Source organism: Phoenix dactylifera, chromosome 5, assembly GCF_051530095.1.
Source record: "Phoenix dactylifera cultivar Ajwa chromosome 5, Ajwa_hap1_PhDact_Kaust_v1.1, whole genome shotgun sequence".
NCBI classification, from domain to species: Eukaryota; Viridiplantae; Streptophyta; class Magnoliopsida; order Arecales; family Arecaceae; genus Phoenix; species Phoenix dactylifera.
Genome location: NC_143194.1, coordinates 25,652,653 through 25,666,153, shown reverse-complemented (window position 1 = coordinate 25,666,153; position 13,501 = coordinate 25,652,653). Strand labels below are relative to the sequence as shown.

The 13,501-nt window shown below is 39.5% G+C and overlaps 2 protein-coding genes across 3 annotated transcripts; one reads left to right on the top strand and one right to left on the bottom strand.

Annotated features, from left to right (window-relative positions):
- Nucleotides 1–260: 260 nt before the first annotated feature.
- LOC103723268 (chloroplastic group IIB intron splicing facilitator CRS2, chloroplastic-like) lies at nt 261–6,760 on the bottom strand. Of its 2 annotated transcripts, XM_008814146.6 has the most exons (8): nt 6,250–6,760; nt 6,099–6,183; nt 5,916–5,983; nt 5,077–5,127; nt 4,922–4,995; nt 2,877–2,935; nt 2,704–2,780; nt 261–682 (listed from the first exon to the last, which is right to left on the bottom strand). In XM_008814146.6, exons 1-8 carry the CDS (start codon nt 6,481–6,483, stop codon nt 566–568), a joined length of 765 nt encoding a protein of 254 aa, XP_008812368.4. In that variant the 5' UTR covers nt 6,484–6,760; the 3' UTR covers nt 261–565. The 2 variants fall into 2 exon arrangements, with proteins under 2 accessions (XP_008812368.4, XP_088578137.2); XM_088722011.2 differs by having other exon boundaries at nt 6,099–6,630.
- A 5,453-nt stretch (nt 6,761–12,213) lies between these two features.
- On the top strand, nt 12,214–12,992 carry LOC103723270 (uncharacterized). Its single transcript, XM_008814147.5, has one exon. The coding sequence runs from the start codon at nt 12,321–12,323 to the stop codon at nt 12,816–12,818; it is 498 nt and encodes a 165-aa protein (XP_008812369.1). The 5' UTR covers nt 12,214–12,320; the 3' UTR covers nt 12,819–12,992.
- The last annotated feature ends 509 nt before the right edge of the window (nt 12,993–13,501 follow it).

The following is a 13,501-nucleotide window of genomic DNA, read 5'->3' as shown; positions in this document are numbered from 1 at the left end:
GATACACAGCAAGGTTTATAAAAATGCATTCCACGAAAAAGGAGCAATACATGCATGGCAAGTGCCATATTTTTTTCTTTTTTTTTTTTGGCCTGAGAAACTGAGTTTCAGATATTGATGTTTTTCATCCCCCATCAGACATTATTGCAATAACAAGATAGTCACCTATTTCTTTTCGGCATTGGCTGAGATCTTGAGGACAACTCAACTGGCTTCGTGACGTTCCAGTCTGTTTGAGCATAACCTCAAGAATGGTTGAATGGATGAAAGAAATGGTCCATTCGGTTAGATAGTCTATCCTAAAACCATAGCAAAACAGCTTTTCAGCTTGCTGTTTCTCAAGATTACATTGCTCTACAAGACAGTATTATACTCTCTCTCTCTCTCTCTCTCTCTCTCTCTCTCTCTCTCTCTCGTGCATGCATGCATGCGTTACAATGGTGATACACATTAAAGTTGATAATGTTAAACCCTCCAAATTTGTGGACTGGTGGATCAGTGTATGCATCAGCTCATACAGACTTTGCACAAGTTTCTTCCCCAAAAAAGCATCTGGCTGGCAATCTCAAACTTTGTGGTGCTTGTACTTCTGCACCAAATTAAATCGATCAATGCTACTACTGAAACCCTTGATTACAAGAGTCCTCACAGCCTCCACCCCTTGATCCAGAGCAGCATCCACCTATAAGCAAACAAAATTAGACGTCTGTGTATCTATTGAATATATGGCATCCTCCAATAGAAATATTGCACATCTGCAGAGGTCTTTATGATATAACAAATCACTACACTTTTAGAAACAGATTACATTTTACATATTCGGAGAAACAATCTAACTGTCATGGGGCACAGTGTTCCCGTAGAAATTTTCATTTACATTTTCATTGGAATGTCTGTCTTCTAGAAAACAGATAAAAACAATCCCGCACAAATTATGCCATAAGAATCTGTTTCAACCCTGTCCCAGTTGTTTCAACTTGGATTTTAGCTGAAAAGGTGTTTTGCCTGAAAAATTATTTAAACCTAAGCAGAGCGTTAACTTTGGCTTAAAGTTCCAGGAGAAATTTTCATTTACATTTTGGTTGGATTGTCTGTCCTTGAAAAATCAAATAAAATCAATCCCCACAAATTATGCTATAAGAATCCATTTCAACGCTCTTTCAGTTGTTTCAACTTGAATTTCAGTTGAAAGGTTTTTTGCCGGAAGCAACTATTTAATCCTAAACAGTGTTAACTTTGTCTATGTTTTGGCCCTTGTCTTTTTGAAAGATAGCATGAGTGAGAAGGAGAAGCAATTATACAGCCATTTTAGCATCGATTGACACCAAACCCATGCCCAGGTGAACTTGAGAAGATGTTTGGGGTGAAAATCTTGTCAAAAATTGATGCGATTGAATGAAGACATAAAGATCAACTTGATAAGGTATGGCCAATGACAGCTGATTAATGATATTTAGTGTAACAGCTAGATATTATTATTTTTCTAAGGGAAGGATATGAGTACTTAAAGTTTAAGAATCATCAGGTAAGAGGATGATGCTGGTCTAAACATTTTTAGATAAGATTAAGTCAGTGAAACATTTTAGCATTTACATTAAGCTAAGCTTTTTCTTGTATTAATTGAAAAGCAGAAGAATTGTTTGAAACAATTCATTTCAGCTGCAACCAACCAAAAATAATGATAGCAGCCGGCAACATTGAGTAAACAAGTAGGATTTACAAGCAAAAGAAAATGAAGAAGTGGAGGCAAAGCAATCACATAATGCAGCCTTGCAGACACAAAGATATGCTTCTGACTACTGTTGAATGGAAAAATAGCAATAATGTTTGAGTATGAAATTTAAAGAATATAATACTCTCACATGCAAAAACATTCAGATAACTCATAGCTCATTAAATATGCAGAGCTTTTCAAGAGCATTGAGTTATTTGTTTTCTTAAAAGGAGGTAATTCAGCCAAAGAAGAAAAAATATCTTTTATAACAGTCTAAGGAAAAGTATAAAAAGTCAAAGGAAAAAATTACAAACTTTTCAAGATGGAACTTGTCACTAAAATATTGAATTTGAGAAGAAAGGAACAACTTTTTTCATAAGAGATATTCTTCAAACTATGCATGTAGATTTTTAGATCATAGTTTCAGAAACAAATGAGCCATTTAAAGTGGTATTCAATGTTGATGGACTTTAGAGAACCCTCATTCCTTCTCAACATTGAGAACAATCACCTAAAGGATTAAAAACCTGAAGGAACTTTTGAAGAACATTGGTCAGTTAGTTTACTCACTGAAAATGATACAACAATTAAGTTGCGGTATTTCATAATATGGTTCTTGTTTAACTTTGCCATCTCTGAAATTGATCGGTCCTCTTACTAATAAAATAGAACCCATATTTGTCACTATGAAACAAGGTTAATCATTCAATAAACAGGTTTTGGTTAAATATTATTGCGTTTCTTACAGCTATATAAACTGATTCAGTGAACAGTTTAACCAATCACAGTGATAAATAGAGTCCCTAACACATCAACTCAGCAGTCCATCACATATAGGTTTACCAGTTAGGTCGGAGCCGCACTGACATTACAAGCACATTACAGGATTACTTAGTCTGCATATTCATTAAGAAGTTTGCACATTAAGATAGTCAAATTTTCGTCCAAAGTGGATGGAAACAATATGAAGCATTTGATGAAATCAGTACCTGCTCACGTTCCTCTGCACTAAATTTCTGTAGCAGGAAAGCTCTCATATCCATTTTCCCAGGTGGATTTCCAATCCCTAAAAGCATTAAATAGCTTTAAAATCTTCAGCACGGAAACTCATCTGACTTCCGTTAAAATGAACAGTAACAAGATGGTGAAGGACTTGACAAACCTATGCAAAGGCGAGGAAAGTTACGGCAACCATCTAAATGCTCCACGGCGCTCTTTACCCTGAAGTGACCAGTTGTTTATCAAATAACTGAATAAGCATATCTAAAAGCAACAGTTTTAACAAATAGAACATCTAAAGAAATGAAAACCTGATATCCATCAGATGACCTTTCCGAGAATGCAAGATAACAAACCCCATAAATAGTTGTTCGAAATAAAAGAATTTTCTTATGAATAAAATTCATCGTAACCAAAACAAGAACAAGGAATAAATATCAATTCCCAGAACGTTTATATGGCTCTATCAAGAGTAGGCTTAATCAGGGATGTGTACATAGTATTGTAGCTCCTTATACCCAGTTACACCAACTTTTTAACTTTAAGGAGAGGTGCAAATTAAATAATTAAAAGATATGAGTATCAAGATAGCGTACAATCATCTTTTGGTGAAATATAAGTTAATTACTCTATCTTTGAAAGGAAAAGGGGCTAAATCGAATTAGGGGGCTAAGAAGTTTTGAGCTTTCAATTACATATCCATTGAAATCAGTATTTTGTGTGTTTCCACTTGAGCCATACGAGATGAAATTTTAAATGATGAATGGTCGTGAAAACGTAATAAATATTGCATTCAATGATTTAAAAAGAATCTGACAGAGGCAAGAGGCTCTACCTATGAATATTTAGCCACCAATTTTTAAATGGTGTTATCGACCAAAAGATAACTTGCAATACATTCAAACCTAACATCCATGAAAGAAGTCCTTTTGGTTCTGGAGAAGGTGTGAAAGAGGAAAAATAAGGTAACACTGACAGGGATTTGTAATTTCTTCTTTTTTATGAATAGTGAGAAGTAGTCATCAAGGCAATGTAAACAACAAGAAGATTTAGAAGAGAAGTGTTCGATGTAAAGAAGGAAACCACAAGGGAATGCAACTTACCTAGCTTAGTAAGGGTTAACTCATGCAAGGAATAATTTTTCTGCCCCTATCCAAAAACAATCACCAAGGGAACTACCCTAAGAACTCATCAAGGCGATGTCAACAACAAGAAGATTGAGAAGAGAAGTGTTGGATATGAAGAAGTAACCAAACAGGAACATAATGAGTCTAGCCTAGTAAGGGTTGACTCATGCAAGGAATAATTTTTCTGCCCCTATCCAAAAACAATCACCAAGTGAACTACCCTGAAATCCTTATAACCATGCTTTAAAAAGAAAGAAAAATTCTTAAAAAGTTCAGAAGGAAAGACTTTAATGACCCTAACCATTATAAATCAACAGATTTTACAAGGCATGAGAAACAACAAACTAAAAAATGAACATGTTTATGAGTAAAGCATTTCTTTTGTTTGCCACGATTGAAAGAGACATGAGTACCCACAAACAGAAGTGAATCAAGTCAAAAGATGCAATGATGATAGTTGTGCAGGCATCAAGGGGTTGAGGGCTGTTTCCCTAGAAAGTGCAGTCCTCATAAAATGTGACAAAGAAGAGTTAGGAACATGTTATAAGGCACCAAAGTAAGCAAAATAAAAAGTTTATTAGATGAGTAGCCAAGTCAGCAATATCACAAAACAAATGTACATGAAAATGTTCATGTACCATCCATCTATTAAACACAATTCCATCATGTTCAAACAAACTTTTGCCTACTTCCCTTTTTCCCAGGTCTCCCTTTTCTCTCCCTTGTTTGGCCATTTTTCCTCTACCCACCTCTAGTAGTTCTTGCTTTTTTCTTAAGAAAAAAGCAAACCAAGCAAGAAAAATAGTAGAGACACACCAGCAGGACACCATCATCATCATCATCATCACACCCCGAAAGCCCCGCTTCATCATCTCAAAATTATTACTAAATGGAACTTCCCCCATTTCATGCATTTGTTTTGACTTACAAGATGCAGAACAGCAAAAGCTTGCCTATTGCTAGCTCAAATAACCAGCCTAAGTATATCACATTCCAATCGAATAAGACAGGAACTATTTAATATCATGCTCCAAACTAATAAAACTTATAATATGAAAAACACGGGTGTGTAAGGCATTACCCATTATGATGCCCATGACCACCCTTAGGTTGAAGCCTCATGACACCATTTGGTAAGCTCATATCATCATAAATCTACAATCACCAAATAAAACTGATGAGAAAAGTTGATAATAAGTTTTATTTTTCACAAGGCAATTATTGTTTGATGCATACCAGTAGGATATGTCGCAGTGGTACTTGGTAATATGCAGCAAGTGCCCCCACCTTCAAATGAAAATAGATTTGTAAGCTGCTTCAAATTAACACATCAAGACCCAGATAAAAAGAAACCAGCAACATACTTTATTACAACCAAGCAACAAATGAGTGACAACCTTCAATTTTCATATGATAAAAATCTTATAACAATAAAGAATAGAACCAACAAAATATTCCTGTATATGTCTTATGTCAATAAACTACCACAATTCAATTTATAAATTGTGTGTGATAAATTGTGTGTGTACCATATATGGATTGCTCTCGCCCTGTCTTGTATAAGTAACATATAGAAGAAAACAACTTTACAGAAAAAGGGCTTCTGGAATTTGCCCATGTTTCTTCGCATTTAATGCAATTGGAGACCAATATTATAGATTCAGACTTCAAAAGTGTTCCCAGTATATACAAAATAAAGGGTATAGTCATAATTTTGGAGCCAGGAATTGTTTCTACAGCATGAAATCCCTTAAATTTATTTAACTCGAACAAACTATTTCTTCAAATCATGAAGACCTAAAAAAAATCACTTTTTACACCTTCCACTTTCCAAAGGGCATCAAAAAAAATATCAGGAAAGTTAGCCACTATGTAGAATATCTAATTTCCCAAGTTAATATTAATAAAGTCCAAGTATGCATTCAATAGAGAAATTACAAGATTTCAATAAGGAAAAAAGAAGAGATAAAACATTCAGGCATGAACATGTTCAAAAAATTATTCAATTACAGAAAAGATGGCTCTTTTACAACGCAAACAAACTCCTAATAGCAAATATCAGAGCAAGAACTCACGGACTCTCCAGTGTAGTTCATGTAGGCCTGTGGCTTCGCGAGCAGAATGGGCACTTCTCCAATCGCACCTGCACTGATTCCATTCACACAACCCAAATAACCACAAAAAGATTAAACAAAGAACCATCAACATGTTAGGAACCGAGCAAACAAGGCAAAGAAAAAAATAAACAAATTAAGTACCGATTCCTATCAGCGCCTTGGACTGGATCGTATTCAAAGAAATCCCCACGTCTCGCGAGATACGGTCAATCATTTCGAATCCCACCTGTTCATCGAAACGAGCTATAAACCGGTGGATTAAAGAGTAGCTAGCAGACGGAGAAGAGCTTACGTTGTGCCTGGTGCCGTGGTACTTGTTCCCGGGGTTACCAAGGCCGGCGATGAGCCACGGCGTGTACTCCACCTTGGCTCCCTCGGAGGGGTCGGGCAGCGATGCGACGGCGCGGCGGGAGGGTTTGGCCGGAAGGAGGAGGAGGCGACCGCGTGCGGAATTAGGGTTGGGGATAGAGGTAAAAGGGGGAAGAAAGGAAGAAGAAGGGATTGGGAAAGAGATGGCGCCCAGCATTTGGCGACGAGCGCGAAAAAATCTCCCCTGCTTCGCTACCGGAGTCCCCTTCGCCACTCCGTTGGCGGATGATATTTATCTCACTCTTTTATTCCAGAAATTGATGATAAGCCAATACTGGCTTTTAGTAGAACGCCAAAAGATGAAGCTGCCAGGGAACGGCCGAACGGGTCGATGTATATATCACAAGAAATCTATAATCATAAAACAAGAAATTTTAATTATAAAGATAATAAAGCATTCTTCAGAGATATGTGAAACTTGCTCTTCTTGTTGCAAGAAGTGTTCTCAGACCTCCAGGATAATAACAAAAACAGAGCCTGATTTACCAAGAGAATTCAAGCATTACATTCTGCAATTACCCATTACTCCTTAGCTGTGTTAATTGTTTACATACTGAAATGTTTGCATGATACAATATGCCACCCAATTTCGTGAATTAGATTGTTGCAATTTCATACAATATTGGCACTCACAAATAATCAAATATATTGTAATTAATCAAAATTGTAAGTAAACAAAACGTCCATAAGAACAGATCAAGAGGAATAGCCTTCATATTTGTAAAATTCTGATCGAACTAATAATTAGCTTTTACATCTGCCAAATGACTAGTATCAGCTCGGGCCAGGGTTGAAAGAAGCCAGACCGAAGCCAGACCGGCCTGCACCTGATGCGCCGGCTCATGTCCCTGTAAAAGAATTGGCTTTTTATAAAGCAAGCTAATGGGCCGTGGCCCCCGATCATACGGCCTTTCGAAACCATTTCTTTGGGTCTTAGCCCAGATTTCAGTAGGTTAAGCAGCTATCCAATATCTCTTTTGGTTTCGTGCCTTGGCGTGTTTGTGAGGGAAGTCGTTGGATAAAAGTATGAATAGACACCGTGTGTGCCTTGGTTAATAAGCAAGCAAAGAAGTCGCTGTTAAGATTTAGACAATACTCATTTAAGATAGCGATCGAGGTCACTCGCTACTGGGGAGTAGTTTCCTCGAGTTCTCGTAGAAAGGGCAATGGCCATATGGATGGCCCATCGGAGCCCACCTGCTCTAAGTCGTCGCAATCACTAAAGCAAGCTTAGGCCTAAAGAAGACCTCACTATAGTTGTTGAATTAATACTGACGTATCTGGATGCATGCATGCTCATGTCTTTAGAAAAGCCTAATATATCTAATAGAGGTGAAAGTAGATCAGATAACATCCATCCACATTCATTTCTTATCTGAATCTATCCGAATATGGATAATAATTTGAGCATCCGACTAATTCCATATTCGTAAAAGAAAATTGGATATGGATAGACAACTACTTGATTTGTATCCAAATATCTGGTTCTATTTGTAACTATATTTAATTTTATATAGCACTTATAAACTTTTAAGAAAAATAAACGACCACATTAACATACTATTAGACTTGATTTATCATCCGCTTAGTAATATTTTTGATTCTATGGTCATAAAGTTTAATTATCTAACTTATATCCATATTTATATTCATACTTTTGTTATCCAATATATATCCGTATCTATTTAAAATAAATATAGATATAAATTGTTGTATCTTATTAATATTTGAACGTATATGTATTCTTCAAATAAAATAAATATGGATATAAATATATTAGTATTTAATCTGTATTCAATTCAATTTCAACCCTAATGTTTAAGGTTGTTGGAGTCATAAATTGAAGCCCTTTAACACGTTTATTACAGCAATATTCACATTCATTTTATTAAAAGATGAAGGTACTCTGCAAATAAAAATAGAAAATGCAGGCAGAGAAAACGTGATTTGTTCCCTCACGCATTAAGTGTTCTGTTACACTATTCCGTTATTATAATGTTGTTCCAAAAATTCAATCATGACCATTATAAAAGATGTAGAGTCATCAATCATGCAGATTTTTGTTGAAATAAACCACCGCCATTAACATGAATAACAACAAATAATGAGTGTAAAATGATGTTAGCTATTCTTTTTTGTTACAATGACGGTTGTTTACACTACTCTAGCTTGAGCACAGCCAACCGAATTCAAAGACAAGAAATGCCCAGGTGATGGAGGAACTCCCCCTGATGTTGTTAGTTGTTTGATAAAACTATTGTTCCTATATTACAATGTATTTTTGCACTAATGCATTTTTATTGATATAGAGTGCGAGTTTTTTTTGTTACAATGTTTTTTGCACTAATGCCAAAGTAATTATTGATTTCGTTGGATTAATCGCCATGTTTAAATGCTTTTTTGCAAGTGTATGTACATGAGATAACAAGGGGCACTAAAAACTAACATAAAACGCTGTTATAATATTGTATTGGCAGTTATGTTGAAATGTAAGCTACACTTAATGCCCCACGTCCACTAGGTTCTGTGTTCTTTTCTTCTTTTTTATTTCTTTTGCAACAGCTAAGTTATGTGTTCTTGAGCCCCAAGCCAATGTAGAGGGTGGTTCTATATACACCCCCCCTATTGCTCAGGACACCCCCCAAAAATTAAAAAAAAATTAAATACTCTCTACACCCTCCCATTTGCTAAGGACACCCCTAAAAAATTAAAAATTCCTAAATTACCCCCCACCCTCCCCACCCCCTCACCTAAATTGCTCTCTACACCCCCCAAACCCCCCCCCCCCCACCCCGCTCTTCCCCTCCAAAACACCTCGCCAACGCCCAAAACCCCCCCGTTCCCCCTTCTCCCTCTCGTCGCCGGCATTCTCCCGATCTCCGACCACCTCGCCGGCTTCTCTCGGAACCACCTCGCCGGCTTCTCCCGAAATTTTTTTTTTTCACGGTTCGTGCTCCGTTCGGCACTGGATCGCCGAACAAAAGGCTTCTGTTCGGCTGAACAGTGCCGGACAGAAGCCTTCTGTTCGGCACTGTGCAGCCGAACAGATCTGTTCGGTTGAGGGTTGCCGAACAGAAGGCTTCTGTTCGGCACTGTTCAGCCGAACAGAAGCCTTTTGTTCGGCGATCCAGTGCCGAACGGAGCACGAACCGTGAAAAAAAAAAATTTCGAAACAAGGTGGAACACGTACCTTTGCGGCCGATTCTTCGTCCCAAATCACTAGTTGCTTGTCCATGCTTCGAATGGGGCTTAAATCTCCTTCAAAGATCGCCTAAACGATGTAAATGGATCGAGGGGTTTAAGGGGGGTTTGAGGGGTGTTTTTTTTTTTTCTTTTCAAAACGAAACGGAGGAGGAGGAGGGGGGTGTATGAGAAAATTTCAAGGGCAATATGGTAATTACACTAAAGGTTAGTTTGGGTATTTTTTTTTTTGATTTTTGGGGGGGTGTCCTTAGCAATAGGGGGGTGTATATAGAACCACCCGCCCCGCAGCGGTCCCAGAAACCGTTGAGTTTACGATTGCCCAGGCATTTGTTCATCAACTACAAACATGCCACTTTTTCCCGTCTCCATCACAGTTTCCCATAGTTTTCGCTAGGATGATAACAATTTGAGAATTGTGAGAATTTGCAGCGATATATATTTAGTTCTACTTCAACTATACAATAAATAGATTTTAAATATTTAAAAAGAATCAAAAAGTCTAAATAATATCGTATAGCTGATTTTTTTAGATGAGATTCTAGGTCGTTACAAATATTATTAAAGCAGACTCCGACTATGATCTATGTAGACTGAAGAAGATACTATAATATAGATATATTAGGGCTGACCATGAGCTAATTATAATATTTGTGATTAAATTTGAATAGATTCGAACCTTTAACCTGTCAAGAATGCTAGGGCTTAAACGGACGGAGTATGTAAGGATACGTACGGGCGTGTATTTAGTTCCAGGTCGGCTATGCACTGAACAGACCTTAGGTACTTGTACAGGGCTAAAAAATCTAAATAATACTTTTTGACTGGCATTTTGAAGTAAGATCCTAAGTCGTGACAAGGGTCGACAAATAAGTCGTGGTCTAAGGGAAGCTAATACATAAACTAGTTGGTTGGGAGGGACCAGTTGGGAGAGGAGAGATACAATGGTGTGGAATGATCGCTCCGGATTGTAGTTGCCGAGCATTTGTGTCAAATGTCTAGTATGAGATTGGAACATAGGTCACGTGCCTAAATTATCTCAAGAAAGAAAGCCAAGGCATCATGCAACTATAAATTTTTGGAGTGAGACAAAAATTTTAAAGGTTATGGTGCATGAGCATATACCAGCTTTTCATTGTGTTTAGAATTTGGTTGATAGTTGACAGAAGCTGCAATATCTAAACATTAATTTGAAAAAGTAAATCCTGAGGAGTGCTACTATATTGATAAATAAAAATTAATGAATGAAAAAGGGTGGTGCTCTGGTAGCAAGGAAATCTTGCACAATTTGCCTGGTTGCCTTCTAACTTCTCCATTGGATCCAGTGCTAAAGTTACAAAACGTAATCTTCTTATGTGACATTCCTTTGTTACTTTAGGAATGAGAGTGTGTGTGTGTGAGAGAGAGAGAGAGAGAGAGAGAGAAATAAGAGTGTGTGCATGAATCCATAGTTCTGATTGACTGCTTTTGCAGTTGTACAGTGCTATCGTGCTTAGTGGCAGCTTGGTAAATTTCTGTTGCCAGGGTGTTTGTTCAGAGGCTCCTCTGGGGTAGTTCTAAATACACCCCCCCTATTGCTCAGGACACCCCCCAAAAATTAAAAAAAAATTAAATACTCTCTACACCCCCCCATTTGCTAAGGACACCCCTAAAAAATTGAAAATTCCTAAATTACCCCCACCCTCCCCACTCCCCACCCCCCGCCTCTGCCTCCTCCTCCTCCCCCCTCCTCATCCTCCTCCTCCCCCTCCCCCTCTTCCCGCCCACCTCTGCCTCCCCCTCATCCCTCTCCCCTCCTCCTCCGCCCCGCCTCTGCCTCCTCCTCCTCCTCCCCCCTCCTCATCCTCCTCCTCCCCCTCCCCCTCTTCCCGCCCACCTCTGCCTCCCCCTCATCCCTCTTCCCTCCTCCTCCGCCTATTCACCCTCCTCCTCCTCCTCCCTCCTCCTACTCCTCCACCCCTCTACCTCCGCCCCCCATCCCCATCCCCTCTTACTCTGCATCCCCCTCCGCCTTCTCCCCCTTCTTTGCCTCCTCCTCCACCCCCTATTCCTCCCTGCTCCCATTCCTCCTCCTCCTCCTACCCCTCCTCCCCCTTCTCCTCCACCTCCCCCTCCTCCTCCTCCTCCTCCACCTCCCCCTCCTCCAACTACCCCTCCTACCCCTCCCCCCTCCGCCGCCTCCTCCCCACCCTCCTACCCCTCCTCCCCTTCCCTCTGCCGAACAGAAGGATTCTGTTCGGTTGAGGGTTGCCGAACAGAAGCCTTCTGTTCGGCACTGGATCGCCGAACAGAAGCCTTCTGTTCGGCACCGTTCAGCCGAACAGAAGCATTTTGTTCGGCGATCCAGTGCCGAACGGAGCACGAAACGGAGGAGGAGGAAGGGGGTGTACTGAGAAAATTTCAAGGGCAATATGGTAATTACACTAAAGGTTAGTTTGGGTATTTTTTTTTTTTAATTTTTGGGGGGTGTCCTGAGCAATAGGGGGGGTGTATTTAGAACTACCCGCTCCTCTGTCCTTCCTTGTCCGCCACCCAAACCCCACGAGCTGAAGCAACGGCTACCTGCTTTAGAATTCAAAAGTATTCCGAATAAAGGAACAAAACCACCGACCTTAGCTTCGCCTTTCCAGCTGTACCCCACCGGCAGCACCCGCCTCCCAACTCCCTTAAAAGCCCCCTCTATAACCCTCCCAAAACCCCATTCAAAGGGGTCCCTTCTTTACTCTATATAGCTTTGACGCCTTCCTCGTCCTTAGAAAAGCAGAGGAAAGGACGTAGAGACAAGAGCAAACAATGGCCAGGAAAAGGAATCCCATCCTTGGGAGGGCATGGGACATCATAGCCCTCTCCATCTCTCCCATGACCAAGGTGAAGAAACCCATCAGCCGAAAACTCCTCCTCTTCAAAAGGTCTAAAAGATTCAAGCTCCGCAAGCACTACAACTACGCTTTCGTCGGAGAGTACGAGTTCTCCCCTTCCAGCACTCCTCTCGTCCGCCACCCTCGCGCTCCCTTGAAGAAGAAGAGCTGCTTCTTATCGCTTCTATGTAGTGGGAATGACACCGAGTCCATCGCTGAAGAAGGCATCGGAGATGAATGGGAGATGCTGTCACCATGTGCTGATGAAACGAGGCAAGAGCCATCCAAGCTTTCAGAGCCAGGGGAAGAGGATGATTCATCATCTGTTGATCAGAAAGCAGAGAAGTTCATAAAGAGGTTCTACCAGGAGATGAGGATTCAGAGGCAGGAGTCTGTAATGAACTACATGGAGATGCTTAATAGGAGTTCTTAGAATTTTGGCCATTTTGCGTTTCCCCTCTTTTCTTTGCGGTAGTTTTGGTTCTCCTTTTTCTCTGCAGGTGCCTTTTTATTGTGTATGGCTGCAGAGAAGTTTCATATCTTTGTTGTTTGAGCTGGTTCGTCTTGATTTGTTCTGTTATTTGGAAGTTATGATTAGGCTGTGAAATATTGTAAGTTGACGTGAGTCAACGGTGCTATGCATGGCTTAGTTTTCACTTGGCACAACAATCTTGTGAAATATTGTGCAGTTTTTATTTGTTTGCTATAAGTTGGTAGAATATGTATTCCTATTGCTATTAAATTAATAAATAAAAGTGATGAAGTTACTATTATTTTTTTTCTTGTATGTGTTCCTAAGAAGAAAAAAAAATTGTCCATTCTTTTTTTTTGGGGTGGGTGGGTGTGTGTGTGTGTGTGTGTGGGTGGGGGTGGAGCTTCCAACATTCATCTTTTATCAACATAAGGTTGCATTCTCCAATTTTAGTTCAAGTGTTCAAGAGCTCACTCCATTTTGTAGATTATTTATACAGATAGTTGTGTAGGGTTCCTTAGCGGCTTGAGGGACCAGCTATGCCTCTTTCCCACACTTCGATTAAAAGTGTTTGGGGTCGAGGCTTTACAACATTTCGGCCTTCTCCTAAGCTACTAGCCTTGGTTACTTGCACTGAAAGCATA

Coding starts and splice junctions, on each gene's coding strand:
- LOC103723268 (XM_088722011.2), bottom strand. CDS start 6,483: ATGCTGGGCGCCATCTCTTTCCCAATCCCTTCTTCTTCCTTTCTTCCC. Junction 4,996..5,076: donor CACTGCGACATATCCTACTG/GTATGCATCAAA, acceptor TGGTGATTGTAG/ATTTATGATGATATGAGCTT. Junction 2,781..2,876: donor CTTTCCTCGCCTTTGCATAG/GTTTGTCAAGTC, acceptor TAATGCTTTTAG/GGATTGGAAATCCACCTGGG.
- LOC103723270 (XM_008814147.5), top strand. CDS start 12,321: ATGGCCAGGAAAAGGAATCCCATCCTTGGGAGGGCATGGGACATCATA.